This window comes from Xenopus laevis, chromosome 9_10L (assembly GCF_017654675.1).
Source record: "Xenopus laevis strain J_2021 chromosome 9_10L, Xenopus_laevis_v10.1, whole genome shotgun sequence".
Classification (NCBI taxonomy): domain Eukaryota; kingdom Metazoa; phylum Chordata; class Amphibia; order Anura; family Pipidae; genus Xenopus; species Xenopus laevis.
The window spans coordinates 111,305,569-111,323,991 of record NC_054387.1 but is presented as its reverse complement, the minus strand read 5'-3'; the positions used below and the strand labels follow the sequence as shown (position 1 = coordinate 111,323,991).

General features: G+C 41.2%; 2 protein-coding genes across 3 annotated transcripts in view; both read left to right on the top strand.

The window, feature by feature from the left end:
- Positions 1-2,717: 2,717 nt before the first annotated feature.
- On the top strand, positions 2,718-4,979 carry LOC121397972. Its single transcript, XM_041576297.1, has one exon. The coding sequence runs from the start codon at positions 2,718-2,720 to the stop codon at positions 4,977-4,979; it is 2,262 nt and encodes a 753-aa protein (XP_041432231.1).
- Positions 4,980-7,924: 2,945 nt separating this feature from the next.
- otoa.L (otoancorin L homeolog) overlaps positions 7,925-18,423 on the top strand; it is a 53,124-nt gene continuing 42,625 nt past the window's right edge. The window contains exons 1-3 of one of the 2 annotated variants that reach the window (XM_041576806.1): positions 7,925-7,968; positions 10,218-10,276; positions 11,458-11,535. The gene's annotated coding sequence lies outside the window, so the exon portion shown is untranslated. Of the gene's footprint in view, positions 7,969-10,217; positions 10,277-11,457; positions 11,536-14,267; positions 14,420-18,423 lie in introns of those variants that run through there. The other variant, XM_018236910.2, reaches the window with a different exon arrangement.

Here is an 18,423-nt window from a genome sequence, read left to right as displayed (position 1 = left end):
TTCTGATGCTAATTGCACTGGTTTCTGTGCTGCCATGTTGTTATTATGTGTATTAATTACTAATCAGCCTTATATTGTGACATTTATATTCTATGTGTACTGTATATTGTGAGTCGGTCCCTAAGCAGAAAAGAATATGGAGAGCACAGATTATTATTTATTTTTTACTGCTAAAGGGCTGTGGTTGCTTTGAACTGTTACAGAAGCCCAAAACATAATGTACAACATTTCTAGTCTACATCTTTAGTTAAGCTTTATTTCTCCTTTAAAGGGGTTGTTCACTTTGAGTTACCTTTCACGATGGTGCAGAGAGCGATATTCTGAGACAATTGGTTTTCATTTTTTTTTATTATTTGTGGTTTTTGAGTTATTTAGCTTTTTATTCAGTTGATCTCCAATTTGCAATTTCAGCAACCTGGTTGCTAGGGCTCAACTTACCCTATCAACATGCATTGAATAAAAGACTGGAATATAAATAGGAACCTGAATAGAAAGACGAGTAACAAAAAGTAGCAGTAACAATAACTGTGTAGCTTTACAGACTTAGATGGGATCAGTGACCCCTAATTGAAAACTTGGAAGAGTCATAAGAAGAAGGCAAATAATTAAAAAACTATAAAAAAAAAAAATAAGGAATAGTAATAAGGAAGACCATTTGAAGGTTTCTTAGAATTTACCATTGTGTAACTAGAAGTTAACTTTAAGGTGAACCACCCCTTTAGTATCTAGTACATAGGCTTCTTTATAAAAAAAAAAAAAAGGATGAGGATTAATTGATTATATCCCCATTTTAAATGATAAAAAATACACCTAAAGGTAATTGAAGATGATGATATGGAGAGGCTTTATAAGACAGAAGCGCATTCATGAAAGATTGTTTATTTACTATCAATCAAATTGCTTTCTAACATGAGGTAACTTGAGGTTTATATTGTTCTATAAGAATAATATACATAATTAGAACATTTTTAATTGGATCTATTTTTATTGAGCCCAATTAAGTGCACTTTATTGAGCCTCTGTTTTTATTCTGAAAACATTTAGGGGCAAATTTACTTACCTCATAAATTGCGCCAGTGTTGACTTCGCCAAGGCACCGCTAATTCACTAAAATCCAAAGTTGCGCTCAGGGAGTCGAAAGGTAGCAAAGTTGCGCTACCGTTAATTCGTCAAGTAAAGCGAAGTTACTTTAGCGTTGCCTAATTTGCATATGTCGGCAAGTTAAAGTACAATGGTCGTATATGTAGCAGCGAATACATTACACTACATAAGCCTGGGAAAGCTTCATAAAATAAAATAGAGTTGTTATTTTGCCCTACACATGTGCCCACTGTATAGTTTATGTGCCATGAGTTAGGAAATGTAGGAGGGTACCCCCAAAAAAATTTACGATCTTTTTCAGCCTATTACCCTTAAAAAAGTTAAAGACGCCAGCGTTTTTTGGGACTTAGAAAAAGTTTCAACTTTTTTTGAAACAAGCCCTATCTACTCTATTGCACTTCGCCTGGTCTGAGGTGGCGAAGGCAAGTCTGGCGCAAGAGTTAACGTTCAGTAAAATGCGCAAGTTAGTGAATTAGCGTAGTTACGTCCCTTCGCCATAGCGCAACTTCTCCTGGCGTAAGGGTACGAAGTAGCGCTAGAGTAGGTCCACTTCACTAGCGAATTTACGCCAGCCCCCGTTAGTAAATCGGCGAAGTAACGAAATGACGTCACACTGGCTAATTTGCGCTTTAGTGAATTTGCCCCTTAGATGTTATTGGAGGTTTAATGCCTGCAGATGTTTTCTTGTGGGTGGAAGACGCATTTAAAATGCCCTAAGTATAAAATGCAATAAAAAAGTAGGTTATTAAGAAGCAGCCTTTCGGGTCAAGGGCCCATGGAGTGGTATCAATTCTGACTTATGTTCCATAATTCACATGAAAATTGCCCATACAGGCGTTTTCACATGATTTATATAGGCTGCAATGGAGGGGGATTTGGGGAGTTCTGACAGCGTTTCTGCACCAAACCCTTTGATTCTCGATTTGGCCGATTCCCTCTCACCAGATTTGTCTGAATTCCAAATTAAATCGGAACCCTCACTGCAGGTGGAAATCACCAATACACACTGCTATTTTTTACATTTTATAGGTGTGACAGGGTGTCACAATGTTTAGCAGAGAAAGTGCTGGATGGTGTATACATTGCACCAGGATTCCGGCACTTCATGTGTTAAAAGACTCCAGGAATGTTTGGGGTTTTACCTGTCTGTGTGCTGATCACACAGGTGGAGTATTTAGGTCAGTGGGCCTGACACAGAGTTCTCTTCCTATATGCAGGCTGCCTGAAAGCTGGAAGGAAAGGAGCTCTGTGAGTGATTTTCAAATTCCCTGAAAACCATGAAACTGTAAGTTGCTCTGTTTTTACCAGTGACTGTGATCATTATATTTGTGTTGCTAGTATAGATCGGGCCACTGAGTGAGGTAGGCAGGAGCCAGACGGCTATGATTTATTTTCGTTTTGTTTGTTATTTTGAGCAACTTACAAATAAAGCCTGAGCGGCTGAACAGCTTTATGACACAAACTTGTCTGCACTTCTATTTCTGCACGACTGACCCCTGCAAGAGTGTGTAACCAGTCACAATTGGTGGAGGATGCGGGCATGTTGATTCCCTGCCAGGCGCAATTCACTTAGCAAGTTTGATTGCGTTGCTTCACGTCTGCGGTTTGGAAAAACGATGGAAGATTTCGTGTTACGCTTGGCTCAACTTAGTGCAGCCCAGCAAGAAGAAAATGTACTTCAGCGAGAGACTAATGCACAGCAGGCGGCGCAGCAGGAAATTGTACGTCTGTTGAGTGCTCAGGTAACAGCCCTGGCTGAGGCAGCAGAAAGAGACATACAAATGCAAGCTGAAGCTGCCAGGAAAGATAGAGAAACCCTTGCAGAGGTTCTGCAGCAGCTGAACTTGCGCCAGGAACAATCTGGCATTGCCACTGCTAACAGTGGGTTGGTTAAAGCAAGCCATTTTCTCCAAAAGATGACCCCACATGATGGGTGGTCTAAGACCCAGTGGGCAGGGTTGGTTGCTCCATTTCTAATGGGCGATTCTCAGAAAGCATATTTTGATTTGTCCACTGAGGATGCTCAGGACTATGAGAAATTGAAGTTAGAAATTCTCCGCCGTTTGGGTGTCACTCCAGCTGTGCGAGCCCAACGAGTGCACCGTTGGAATTACCGGCCCAATAAGTCTCCCAGGTCACAGATACATGATCTGATTTATCTCGTGCGGAAATGGTTACAACCTGAGACACTCACTGCACCCCAGATTGTAGAAAGGGTCACAATGGATCGGTTCTTGACAGCTCTGCCGCATGAATTAAGAAAGTGGGTTAGTCATGCTGATCCAAAGTCCGCAGATGAGTTGGTCGAGATGGTGGAACGCTACCTCGCCGCAGAAGGGTTTTTGGCAGGTGTGTCACCTCCAGAGAACTTACCTGCAAAGCGGCGTCTGCCAGCAGGGCCAGGAAGAGGCACATCAGCTTCAAGTCCTCCTGGTGGTTCTAAACCGTGGGTGAAGACCAATATGGATGCCAGGTCTTTGAAAGATACTATACCAGGCTCCAATATCCAATGCTGGCGGTGTCAAACCTGGGGGCATGTAGCTGCCAAGTGTCCTACAGTCACAGAACCTATGGAGTGTGAAGCAGCACGGCGCTTATCCTTCTTTGCCCACCCAGCATGTCTGACATCTGCTGTGGCTCACATGGCGCTGGTCAAAGTTGGTGGAAGGAGTGTCCAGGCCTTACTGGATTCTGGGAGCCTGGTCACGCTTGTACATTCAGATCTGGTAACACCGGACCAGATGGAAAAACGGTGCATTGGTGTTTTGTGTATACATGGCGACGCAAAGAGTTACTGTACCGCTGTGGTCCCAATTGAAACCCAATTTGGTGTGACATTCCATGAGGTTGGAGTATCCAAATCGTTGATGCATAGTCTTATACTAGGACGTGACTTTCCCTTGTTTTGGGATCTCTGGAAGGTCGAGTTCCCACCTCCGACTTCCTTAACTTTGGAAGCTGAATGTCCGGTTGGTTTGCCAGAAATTGGGGACTCAAGTTCTGAAGTTTCAGCTGTAAGACTGGCCCCAGTTGAGCCTGACCAGTTCCCTATCTCTGTGTTACTTGGGGACACTGAAGGGCCCCAGGAGTCTGGGGAAGAGTCACCCATGCCAGAACTAGACTGTTCTCAGGATAACTTTGGCACATCCCAATTAAGGGATCCAACGTTAACTCATGCTTGGGAAAATGTTGCTATGATTAATGGAGTGGCTCAAAGTACAGGTTTGGAGAATGTGTATCCTCACTTTGTTGTCAACCACAATCTCCTTTATCGTGTTGATGATATAAGGGGTGAAGTAGTGGAACAACTGGTTGTTCCTAGTTCACACAGAAAGGTTGTACTTGACCTGGCTCATAAAAACCCTATGGGAGGACACTTGGCAGCTGAGAAGACTCAACAACGAGTTCTCCAAAGATTTTTTTGGCCTGGGGTGTTTGTAGAAATCAAACGTTATTGTGAGTCTTGCCCAGAATGTCAGTTGACGTCCCCTGCTCCTCATTACTGGGGCCCCTTGGTACCACTACCCATCATTGAGGTACCTTTTCACCGGATTGCGATGGATCTGGTGGGGCCCCTGGTGAAGTCTGCAAAGGGACATCAATACATTCTGGTGGTTTTAGACTATGCCACAAGATATCCTGAGGCGGTTCCCTTGCGGAACACATCAGCTAAAACAATTGCCCGGGAACTGTTTTACATGTTTGCTAGAACAGGCATTCCTAAAGAGGTCCTGACAGATCAGGGAACGCCCTTTATGTCTCGGGTAATGAAAGATTTGTGTAAATTACTGGGTATAAAACAGTTAAGGACATCAGTCTACCACCCTCAAACTGATGGCTTGGTAGAGCGATCAATAAGACTCTCAAAAGAATGTTAAAAAGGGTGGTTGAAGGCAGATGGGGAGAGACTGGGATTGCCTTACTTCCTTACTTGATGTTTGCAGTTTGTGAGGTACCTCAGTCATCTACTGGGTTTTCCCCGTTTGAGCTTTTGTATGGGCGACACCCCCGGGGACTTCTAGATGTTGCGAAAGAGTCGTGGGAAGAGGAGCCTTCTCCTCACCGCTCAGTTGTAGAACATGTTCTACAGATGCAGGACCGCATCACAGCAGTCATGCCCATTGTTCAGGAACATATGCGGCAGGCTCAAAAAGCACAGAGTCGCATATATAATCGGGGAGCCAGACTCAGGGTTTTTCAGCCAGGTGATCGGGTCCTGGTTCTGATTCCCACAGCAGAAAGTAAATTCCTAGCAAAGTGGCAAGGTCCCTACGAAATTATGGAAAAAGTAGGGGATGGGAATTATAAAGTACACCAACCCGACAAACGAAAAAAAATGCAGATCTATCATGTCAATTTAATCAAGGCTTGGAAGGACCCTTTAGTCTCAATGGCAGCCGAGCGTCTCATTCCTTCACTCCAGGGGGGAGTTCCTGAGGTGAAGGTCTCAGTGGCTTTGTCAAGGCCACAAGCCCAAGAAGTAAAAGAATTCCTCCTTAGAAATGCTGACGTGTTTTCAGAGGTGCCAGGTTGCACTCATGTCATTGAGCATCATATCGTTACAGATCCGCAAGCACGGGTTCGCTTGAAACCGTATCACATTCCTGAAGCCCGTAGACAGGCAGTAGCAGGTGAAATTCAGAGAATGTTGGAACTTGGGGTTATTGAACCGTCACATAGTGAGTGGAGTAGCCCAATTGTGTTGGTACCAAAACCTGATGGATCATTGCGGTTTTGCAATGATTTTCGTAAATTAAACGAGATCTCAAAATTTGACGCTTATCCTATGCCACGGGTGGATGAGCTAATAGAAAGATTAGGGCCAGCGAGGTACATTACCACCCTAGATCTAACCAGAGGGTACTGGCAGATTCCACTTACTCTAGCCACTAGAGAGAAGACAGCATTTGCTACCCCACAGGGTTTATTCCAATATGTGCGAATGACATTTGGACTTCATGGGGCCCCAGCCACCTTCCAGAGGCTGATGGATGAGATCCTCAGGCCACACCAGCACTTTGCATCGGCGTACCTTGACGATGTCGTGATATTCAGCTCGGACTGGGAAAGTCATCTTCCCCAAAGTTCAAGCTGTGATAAACTCCATTCGGCAGGCTGGTCTGACTGCCAATCCAAAGAAATGTGCCCTGGGCCCTCGAAGAAGCACGATACCTAGGGTACATTATTGGAAAAGGCCTTATCAAACCCCAGAAAAAAAAGCTACAAGCAATCAAGGAATGGCCTCAACTTGCACAAAAAACAGGTCAGGACGTTTCTGGGCATGGTAGGGTATTACCAGAGATTTGTCCCAGATTTTGCCACCATAGCTGCCCCACTTACAGACCTAATCAAAGGCAAAAGCTCGGGGGGAGTTTACTTGGAACGAAGATGCTGAGGTTGCATTCTGTAAACTCAAGGAAGTGTTGTGCAGTGGGGCCGGTTTTGATTGCTCCTGATTTCAAAAAAAAAGTTTCTAGTACAAACGGATGCTTCCAATGTGGGCCTAGGGGCTGTGTTGTCACAGGTGGTGCATGGAGAGGAGCATCCGGTAGTATATTTGAGTAGAAAGTTAACCCCAGCTGAGAGAAACTATAGTATTGTGGAGCGCGAGTGTCTGGCCATCAAGGTGGGGCCTTAGAAGCTCTACGGTACTATTTACTTGGCCGTCGGTTTCTTTTGGTGGACTGATCACTTCCCCCCTTACCTGGATGGCACAAGCAAAAGGTCAGAATGCGGAGAGTGACTCGCTGGTTCCTGTCTCTACAGGACTATAACTTCTCAGTGGAGCACAGAGCAGGAAAGCTGCAGGCCAATGCGGTATGCTCTATCCAGACTTATTGTATGTTTATGAAAAGTGTCCGTACCCATGGGTCGAACAGAGGGGGGGTTTGTGACAGGGTTGTCACAATGTTTAGCAGAGAAAGTGCTGGATGGGTATACATTGCACCAGGATTCCGAACTTCATGTGATTAAAAGACTCCAAGGAATGTTTGGGGTTTTACCTGTCTGTGTGCTGATCACACAGGTGGAGTATTTAGGTCAGTGGGCCTGACACAGAGTTCTCTTCCTATGATGCAGGCTGCCTGAAAGCTGGAAGGAAAGGAGCTCTGTGAGTGATTTTCAAATTCCCTGAAAACCATGAAACTGTAAGTTGCTCTGTTTTTGCCAGTGACTGTGATCATTATATTTGTGTTGCTAGTATAGATAGGGCCACTGAGTGAGGTAGGCAGGAGCCAGACGGCTATGATTTATTTTCGTTTTGTTTGTTATTTTGAGCAACTTACAAATAAAGCCTGAGCGGCTGAACAGCTTTATGACACAAACTTGTCTGCACTTCTATTTCTGCACGACTGACCCCTGCAAGAGTGTGTAACCAGTCACATAGGGTTTGGATTCAGTTTGGCCAGGCTCTTGGATTCAGATTCAGCCGAATCCAAATGCTACTGAAAAAGACTTGCATTCAGCCGAATCCTGGTTTCAGTGCTTCCCTAGTTTCGAGAATGGAAAAAACCCAGTGGGTTAAATGACCCTTTGGTCTAAAGGTGGGGGTGAATTGGAAAATTAATAATGAAAATAAACCAAGACACTTTGGGGGAAATGTAATCACATTTGCAAAGAGAACAAATTTGCAAATAAAAACTCTCATGTCGCAATGTAATATTCCTCATGAAACTTTTATTGCATTGCAAGTCGTAATTGCGCCTTGCAAACTTTTAAGATATGTGATCCAAAAACTGGAAAGATCCAGGTAGTTCATCGCAATTTAATACTATTTTCTGCCTCTAGAGATCCCTGACGAAGATTCATCAGACAATGCTTCTACTGTGTCCAATTTTCAAGCAGAAGGTCATCATGAGGACTCATTTGGTGAGAATGGAGATGCTGAAAGTACCCTGAATTGGGTTTTGCAAAATAAAGAAAGTAACAGGCCAATAAACAATACTGAGAGATGAGATTCACTACAGCCATGTAATGATACTAGTACAGCAGCACAACCAGAAGAAATTGATAATGAAGTTTTATCTGACCTACAAGTACCCAATGATTTGTTGGAGTCACAGTTTAGTAACCAACAAGATGACTTAGTTTTCCATTCAGATAGGCAAAGTGATGTTACTCACACTTCAAGTGACAAGTAATCTTCCGATTTACCCAGAGTGCCACAAAGTCCAGTAGAACGTGCAAACAAGGTCCGGTAGAATTGTAAAGCCAGTGGACAGACTAATTTGCTCAATGAATGCCATGATATCCAGCTGCCAAACTGAAAGTCAGTTGCTAGAAGTACTTAAAGTACTAGGCAATGCCCTTAAAGGGATACTGTCATGGGGGAAAACATTTTTTTCAAAATGAACCAGTTAATATTGCTGCTCCAGCAGAATTCTGCACTGAATCCATTTCTCAAAAGAGCAAACAGATTTTTTTATATTCAATTTTGAAATCTGACATGGGGCTAGACATATTGTCAATTTCCCAGCAGCCCCAAGTCATGTGACTTGTGCTCTGATAAACTTCAATCACTCTTTACTGCTGTACTGCAAGTTAGAGTGATATCACCCCCTCCCTTTTCCCCCCAGCAGCCTAACAAAAGAACAATGAGAAGGTAACCAGATAGCAGCTCCCTAACACAAGATAACAGCTGCCTGGTAGATCTAAGAACAACACTCAATAGTAAAAACCCATGTCTCACTGAGACACATTCAGTTACATTGAGAAGGAAAAACAGCAGCCTGCCAGAAAGCATTTCTCTCCTAAAGTGCAGGCACACGTCACATGACCAGGGGCAGCTGGGAAATTGACAAAATGTCTAGCCCCATGTCAGATTTCAAAATTGAATATAAAAAAATCTGTTTGCTCTTTTGAGAAATGGATTTCAGTGCAGAATTCTGCTGGAGTAGCACTATTAACTGATGCGTTTTGAAAAAAAAAATGTTTTCCGATGACAGGATCCCTTTAACAACTAAAAAATAGAACAAACTATCACTCTACTAGGGCTTCGCTAGGAATATGTAATAGCTTATATTACAAAAATTAGGCAAGATAAGTGGTATGTAGATGTATAGTATAGTGGCATAAAAACAGAAATTGATAAAGGGTTTAGTAGCACATGTAAATAGTATCTCCTCATTTAAGCATTGTGTATATGGCACTTTGTGTTACCCACTATACGAGGGCAGTGCACACCCTCTAAGTATTCTCAAATGATCCTTTGCTAAAGGGCTGAGGAAAAGGCTCTATTACCTTATATCGTAAGCACAGATACCTATATGGCTTTAGCTAGAACTCCCACCTTATTGTAATATAAGATCGCTGTGTTATATTATTCCAATGTAATGAGTAAATATGACTTTTGGTAAGTCTCACTCACATGCTATGGCATGCTATGATTCATGTAGTGTGACAAATATTTGGCGAAATTAAGGAGGGGTGAATGTAACGCAGTTATCTTAAATATATGAATATTCGCCAAATATCTCAGATCAGCCAGAGATTACATTTCTGACAGGAAGAATCACTTGGACTGCACCAAAATACTGACTAGGAGCTTTGAATGTTTTACTGTTTCCTCTAATGAGGAAATAAATAACAGAGCAGCTAACTTCTGTGGAAAAAAAAAAATCAAAGCCACACACTGAGCAGAATCTTTGCCAGACTATAATCCTTAATGTACTTTCTCTTTTCTATATCCAATCATTTGGTCTGGCCCCTCCTCAGTGCTTTAGCTCCACAGAAGAGGTAAGATGTCTGTCACTGCTCTAATCACCTCAAAAGTTTTACAGTTGATTTTAAGGGTCATTTCTTTGCTGAAGCAACGTGTTTGACCTCCAGCTATAGCAACTTCATGCTTTTAACTGTTTAGTAGTGTGTAACATATTCCAAAAAGTGTAATGGAGACCGGCAGAGCACATGGGATCTAAAAATGTCTGCCATGGGAAAAACCTGTATGCTGTAATCCTCACATTGTCATTTGATTGTTATAAACTGCTTATTGTACTGTGCTGAGGTTCTTATATGGTAATGTGTCATGTATATTAGCTATGCTGCTTTTCCTTACAGTTTTATAAATCCTGTAATATGTCAGTGGGGATATATTGAATTAACTGCCTGTTGTAATGTAGCTGGGCTGGTGGCCTGTGATGTACCTGAAAGTGGCAGTGTTCTCCTTACTGTTTTACAGGTAGGTTTATACTTCTCTTATGTAAAACCCACTATTCTATCACTGTTCTGTTACTCAGTGCTTTAGCTCCACAGAAGAGGTGGGCTGGTGGCCTGTGATGTACCTGATAGTGGCAGTGTTCTTCTTACTGTTTTCAGGCCCGGATTTACAAACTTGCTGCCCCTAGGCCGGCTCTACTCATCGCCCCCGCTCCCCTGCCGTCCCCTTCGCTTCCCCTGTCCAGCACTGTCGCTTCCGCTTCCCCCTGTCCAGCGATGTCCCTCCCCTTCCAGGTGCCGTCCTTTTCCCCCTCAGCGTGTGTGCGCCCATGTGAACATCTTAACACTTGGGAACAGCACTGGAGACTGACGTGAGTCTCCAGTGCTAGTTACTGATGCAGCAGGGCCGCCCCTGAAATTGCGCCGCCCTAGGCCCGGGCCTATGTGGCCTTGCCTCAAATCCGGGCCTGACTGTTTTACAGGTGCACACCAATAAAACATTATAAAGTTATGGTATCTCTGCCTGTGTTCAAGTCCTTATAGCTGCTGCCGTGACTTTTCCTACACTGGTGGAGTGTGTGGACCAGAGGGTCACGTGGGTCGGTGTGACAGAAACATAGGGTTACACAAGAGCATGAAGGGGAGCAACCCCTTGGGCTAAACTGCACAAGATATTTTGATCAGATTGTGTGGGTCAGACCAGTGCTGGAATTGGGGAGGGATGCACAGGAATGCCATCCTTTTTTTATTTCTGTGAAATAGCATCCCCTCCGTGGGGATGCAAGAGTTTTCAATCCTGGAACTTTATTTTGCTCCTCTCCACTTTTGCATACAAATAAAATGAAGAGGTAAAACATAATATAGTTAAATATATAGAGGATAACAGTAGAGAAAAGATTGCTGGGAGAGAAGTAGAGAAGAGAGAGAGAAATGTTAAAACAGATAAAGGAGGTGGAAGCATTGGAGAGGGTTATAGAGAAAAGGAGAGAAAAAGAACACGGGGAAACAAAAAGAAAAAATGAAGGTTTTAAACAGCAGCAGATTAAGGAGAATGATATATATGGAATAATCTTGGGTAATATAGAATATGATGGGGTTGTGCTATGTTATAACACACAGTACACAAGCAAGGTGCTGTGTTTGCAGAAGCTGAATTGTCAGCAAAGAAAAGCCAAATTCATAATTTTCATTTTGTCCCTACAGGTCATATACATAAATCTATGCACACTGAGCATATAAGGAAATAACAAAATAGAAATAGCAAAACGGCTTTGCTTTAAAGTGAGTGAAACCAGAATGTATTGGTGTGTTAGCCTTAAATGGCTGTGGCTTATGGTTGTGGGAGGTGCTTGTTTTAATATGCTTCTCTATGCTCACCCAGGGTCAGACTGGACATTGGGGGCCCATCAGGTTCCAAACCTCTGGGGGCCCCCACGTGCATGTGTTCCCTTAAAAGGGCAATGCAGCTCTAAGTTACATTTGTAATAAAAGGGGTTGTTCATCTTTAAATTAACTTTTAGTATTATGTAGAGAGTGATAGTCTGAGACAATAAGCATTTGGGTTTCATCTTTTATTTGTTTTTCTTATTTAGCTTTTTATTCAGCAGCCCTCCAGTTTGCAATTTCAGCAATCTGGTTGCTAGAGTCCAAAGTACCCTAGCAACCATGAACTGATTTGAATAAGAGACTGGAATATGAAAGGGAGAGGGCCTGAATAGAGAGATGAATAATAAAAGATAGCAATAAATGTGTAACTTTACAGAACATTTGGGGGGGGGGGGTCAGTGACCCCCATTTGAAATCTGGAATGAGTCATAATAAGGCGGCAAATAATTTTAAAAATGATAATGTTTTTTAAGAATGAAGACCAATTGAAAAGTTGCTTAGAATTGGCCATTCTTCAACATGCTTAAAGGATAACTTAAAGGTGAACCACCTATTACGTTTGGTGGGTATATCAAACCCCAAGGACTTGCAGTCAGAGCCTTAAAAATTTTATTTTTATAACATTATAACAAGCACTGAATACAGAAGCATTCAGCAACTTCCCTAAACTTATGTAATTTAATAGATATGTCATGTGCTTGCTTAATCATTATAACAAACAAGGGAAAGTTGTGCTCACCACTAATTTTAAAACCATTAGGCGGGGGTGCAATGAGGGTGTGACCACAAAATACATATAGACAAATACAAGTACAAATACAAATTTTTAGTAGCTGTATGCACAAAATGTCTCTGTCTTAAATATATTGATAATGGGTTGAGTGCAGAGGACTCTTGTATTTCTCTTGCTTAATCATTGTCATGTTCATGTGGATAACTTTAGATAGCTAGCAGGGTATTAGCAATTGTTTGTAGACAGTATTAACTCTTTCTTATGTTAAATGAAATAGCTATTGTTAGGGCTGATTTATAAGGGGTTCAAGCAGCTCTAAGAATTTCTGTCCCTTACACCCCTTTAAAATTTTTTGTTCATTTTTATTTCTTCTGGCTCTTTCCAGCTTTCAAAAAGGGGTGCATTGCCCCTGGCACCCAAAAGCTATTACTTTTTGCAATTTTATTGTTATATTTTTTATTTGTTTGTTTTCTATTAAGCTCCTCTCCTATTGTATATTCTCGTCACTCATTCAAACCAATGCCTGGTTGCTAAGGTAAATTGGACCCTAGCAACCAGGCGAGTTGCTGAACAAAATATGAAACAATTGAACCCCCTCCCCCCCAAAAAATGAAGGCTGATTGCAAATGGTCTCACAATATCAATGTCTTCATCATTCTAAAAGTAAATTTAAAGGTAAATTACACCCCTATAAGAATTTCAAGTAAAATGATTAATGTAGGTTTCTTGAAATCATCTGTATGGGGTCTGTGACAATTCCAATTCCTGGTGTTGGTCCTGGAGGAGCCAGGAATGCTGTGATTTGAGTAGGGTGCAAGTTGGTAGACAAGCCCCAAGAAATCCCTGTTGATATTCTGACATTTAGCAGATCATGTATGCCAATTGGGACACATGGACCTTCCTATATGAGTAACATGAGCTGAGCCAAGGAAGGAACATGGAATGGGGAAAAGTTCCTAAGGTGCAACAATTTTAAAACATGGGGAGACAATTTGAGTGAATGTTTTTACTGCTGTTTTGTTGTCCAAATCTATTTAATAACCTCACACCCACTGCACCCATGACCTTGAAAATGGCTCCTATGGTGTCTCACGTGTACCTGCACCTGTGCATTCACCTTTTTTAGTGGTGGTACACCTTTGATTTAAGTTTCAGTATTTTATAGAATGCCTAATGGTAAGCAACTTTTCAGCTGGCCTTATTTGTTTATGGTTTTTGAGTTATTTGCTCTTTAAGGCAACATTTGCATTGTTATTGCTACTTTTTATTACTCATCTTTCTATTCAGGCCCTCTCATATTCATAATTTACTCTAGTTTCCTATTTAAATCAATGCATGGTTGCTAGGCTAATTTGGACCCTAACAACCAGATTGTTGAAATTGCAATCTGGAGAGCTGCTGAATAAAAACCTAAATAGCTCAAAACAAAACACAAATAGTAAAAAATGAAAATCAATTGCAAACTATCTCATTCTGTACATCATACTAAAGGTTAATTTAAAGGGGAACAACAGATTTAAAATGAGCAAAGACTAAATTCTGCAATATACTGTGATGTTGCTGTAGCCATGGTGGTCTCTGGTTATCCATCATCTTACTGTGAACTTTCATATACTGTATTCAGCTTGCACTTACCCTATGGCTGATAACTACTGCCTAACAAGTGTTCAGTATGTATTTCTCAGCAGAAACTACTTTCATAACACACACCCTGACTATAAAAGTTTATAAAGCAAATCCAGTCATGGAGAAAGGTTTTTTCCCCAGCTGTAATAGCTACTGAGAAGGAGGAGAGCTTTAATGAGTAGTGCCCATGAGCAGCACCCGTTTTGCTGTGACCTTGCACGATCAAGTAGCTCTTACACTTCTCAGGTTGCAATGCAGCAGTAACTCCCCCTTACACCATGTTCACAGAGACCTGGTGCATCTCTCTCTCTCTCGCTGGTGACCTCCTTACAGGTGGGAGCTCTATTTCTGTGCTATTCTGTGCGGTGTTGGAACAAATCAGTGCAGTGCCACAGACAGAATATTATCTGCACTTGGAAGGTAGGTCTGTTCACTTACTTGCTTTTCTAGGTCTAGAGAGTTTCTTTTTCTATATCTTCCATCCCGTACTTTCTAATGCATTCTTGCTTGCATATGGAGTAGACTAATTCCAAAGAGCTTTAGACAAATCAATGTCCCCAACACCTGCAGGTTAAGATATATGTATCAAAATAAGAACAACTGAAGTGCTGCCAAGTTGGGATACAATATTTCATTTGCACCCCCTTAGTTAACCAGTTCAGGTGATAGACACACTCAGTGTGATAAAAATTTACTTTTATTAACAATGGCTAAAAACAAGCTCCCAAAGACAAAAGACTCACTACTGTGAAATATTGAAGTAGTGCTGGACCGTGTCCATAAAAGCAACAATTAATAAAAATACATAGAGTGGATCGGTGGTGTTAATCAATAATTACAGCTAGAGTTAATCCCAATAAATACTTAATAAGCGAATTAATTTGCCAGAGTGTTAGTCACTTAGCCCTCCCTTCTATATGTTCCCTAGTAGTACAGCCACCCATCTATATAGGGAAAAAGTGGGAGCTTCTCATCCACCATCTATCTTTGCCACCGGTGGTTGATAGGTAGAAAGGACTTTATCATATAGTAATAAGAAAGTTTAAATCACAGCCGAATCGCAGATAAAGGTCACCATCACCAACCTTTCCTTCCATTTGATCCCCAGTGAATCATACCGATCTACACAGCGTGTGGGAGCTAGTCATCCATCGTCCACCTATGCCACTGTGATTAACTAAAGTTCGCCATAGACGCGCAGATTTACCTTGATATCGGACGAATGATCTCCTGACCTGCCATTAACCATTCTGATCAAATAAAGTATTAAAGAACAGATCAGACGATGTTCTGCCCCTGACAGCAATCGTACAAAAGTTATGTCCGACAAATGCAGGTGACAGTCTCCCACTGATATCGTCAGATCGGCAATACATGCAGAGATATTATCGGTAGTCGACAGAAATTTTCTAACCTGTCCGATCGGCCATGGCCATACACAAAAAATTCGGGACACTCCACACACAGCCCGAAAATTGGACGAAACCGAGATTCGTACAATCAAATCTTTGCGTCTATGGCCAGCTTAAGAAAAACTTCTGGATACTAAAAATATAAATATTCAAGGGGACATTTATTAAAGTTGTTTGTGATATTAATGCTCAGTGGCTTTGAAACAGAGTGCAGAGGTCCCTGCAGCAGTTACAGTAAAAAGTCAGGTGACTGAGGGGCAGTTGATAGCAAGTCATTGCAAGAATGTCAAGTCTGTGCCGCAATATAAATATATGAGACTAACTGATCTTGTGGTCTTAAAATAAGCAGAGTCAGCCCCCAAGCTTAATTAACTAGGAAGAGAAATTCAGCACTTAAAAATCATGTCATCCATATAAAAAGCTTTTATTTGTGTTTAAAGCTGATGCGTATATATGCCGGTGTGCTGTTAGAAAAAGAGTATGGCGTTTCTCACTGCCATCGTTAGTTCTGTTATTCATTTACCTGTATTCTGCCCACTGAGAAAACTGCAATGTTATAGGTAAGGTAAACACTAGACTAAAGGTGGCCATACATGGGCCGATAGCAGCTTGTTGGCCCATGTATAGGGTCCTCTGATGGCCTATCTGACCCACATTGGGCTGAAAATCTTTCAGATCGGGAAGTTTGTCAATCAGCTCCTTAACGAGGTCCTTGTTGTAATGGCCTGCATGTCCCTGTCATTGTGATTCAATTGCAATCTCGCCAAACAAGCATTATGGCCACCTTAACCTTAAAGGACATGTAAAGTTCATGCAATGCAGAATGCAGATTTACACAAGCACAACATATTTTGATAAAAAGTTCTGCTGGGGTTGAACACTGTAATGGTTAAGCTGAGTTCAGGAGAAGAAAAAAATTAGGATCAGACAGCTAGAGTTTCTATAGGAATCGGCAATGCTTATCTCTTCATTGGCTGTTAGACTGGAGGGTGTGTTTAATAATCTGAGTAGAGGAGAACTGAGCATGCTCAACAGCCAAAGTTCCTGAGGGAGGGGGCAGAGTGGGTTAAAGGAAGAGAAGGAATTCTAAGTGATTAAAGGGGTTGTTCACCTTCCAAACACTTTTTTCGGTTCAGTTGTTTTCAGATTGTTCCCCAGAAATAAAGACTTTTTTCAATTACTATGTATTACTTTTTACTGTTTTTCCAAAATCTATGTTTAAAGTTGAATGTTCGTGTCTCTGGCAGCTCAGTAATTCAGGTGCAGACTCTAAACGGTTTCAACTTTGCAACATTTAGTTGATACATTTCTCAGCAGCATCTCTGGAGTATTAGCAACTATTGTATCAATTCTTACAGCTGCCTGTAATGAAACCCAGGGATTCTGCTGAGCAGGGACAAAGATAAGAAATGTATAAATTTAAAACAGTTTACAGGGTCGGCGACCCCCCTCCCAGAGCTGCTTTAGAAGGTAAAAAATGACACTTTACACTTCAATATTACTAAAACTGTGACACATAGAAAATAGTCGTTATTTCTGGTGATCTATCTGAAAATAACTACTTGTTTGAAGGTGAACAACCCATTTAAGGGGATGCTGCAGCCTTACTGTTAACCTTTTAACAACCAGAGTGGCAGGTATCTAAAGATTTCAAAGAGGCTGTTCACTGATTAAATTTTGGTGTGTCTGGGGGGAGGGGTTTACATGTACTTTAATGTCCATCCCACTGCGCCCCCTAGTTCTCAATAGAAGTTGCTAAAAAACATAATTATAGCAAGAATATCTACCAATGAGAAGTCTACTTACCAAAAACGTCATTATAAATGCAAAAAAAAGGTTGAGAATCCTGATTCCCAGCACCATGTCAGGCATCTTGCTGTTATCTTACATACAGAGATTATTGTGTCATTTGTTTCTTCATTATATGATACTGGAATCAAACACAGGATTGGGACAAATGTGTTTATTGCTTTTAACTACAAATGCAGGAACAACAAACATGGATCCAGATTTACACATATCAGCTGGAATTCTTATTTTCATTGTAATACAACTCTAATGTTGCTGGACTACATCTCCCAGCATGCTGTAACCTTCATAATATGTTACATTATTCTGGGATTTGTAGTCCAGTAACAAATGAGTAAAGTTTGTTTGAGCAGTGCAATGCAGCAAGGTTTAGTACCCCATTAAGAATAAATAGAATACAACTGGATAATGAAACAAACTCTTTTACATATTATTATAATAATGATGTTTTTTGAAGGGAATTACAAATTATTATGAGCCATTTATTACTGTATGAAATATCTATTTTGACTTGAGGCAAGTTTGACTTTGGGGGCTTTATATACAAGATTTTAGATGCACAGATTTTCTTAAAGGAATCTCCACCAAAAATGGTATAGGATCTGTTGCCTTGAGTGCTAAAATGGCATGAAATGTTAAATATACAAATTAAGAAGGGTCATTAAAAATAAATAATACAAATTAAGAAAATGTTTGAAATAAAAACTGGAATAAGTGAGAAAAAATAATGTAAATGAAGAAAAATCTCACCAAAAAGTAACAGAAAAGGACAGAGTGACACTAACACATACTTTTAATGGGACCATAAAGAGAGGGACAATTTGTCTAACCCCTTTATTAAAGCTGCCACGCTCAGTGACAAGTGTAGTTATGGCACCAGCCATACTGTATACAGTGTACACAGTGAATTTGTCATGCCAAGCAGGTACAATATGGTTTCTTACTGTGTATAATTTGAATGGGCTAATCTGTACTGTACACAGTCAGAAAATATGTTTGGCAGTAAAAGGGGAATTTTCGAGCTGTGAGAACAAGGGAAGCCTAGAGGCAAGTGACAAGGAACTTCACTGTTGGGGGAAACTGGATCTGGTGAAGTCTCTGAGGAGAGGAGCAGCATTAACATTAAAAAAGCTATTGTAAAGCACCACTATCTCTGTACCCAAAATCAGAAGACATTGTTATTGGGAGAAACCAGTGAAACTA

Bases quoted from the DNA above. Each gene is read 5' to 3' on its own strand.
- LOC121397972 (XM_041576297.1), top strand. From the start codon at position 2,718: ATGGAAGATTTCGTGTTACGCTTGGCTCAACTTAGTGCAGCCCAGCAA.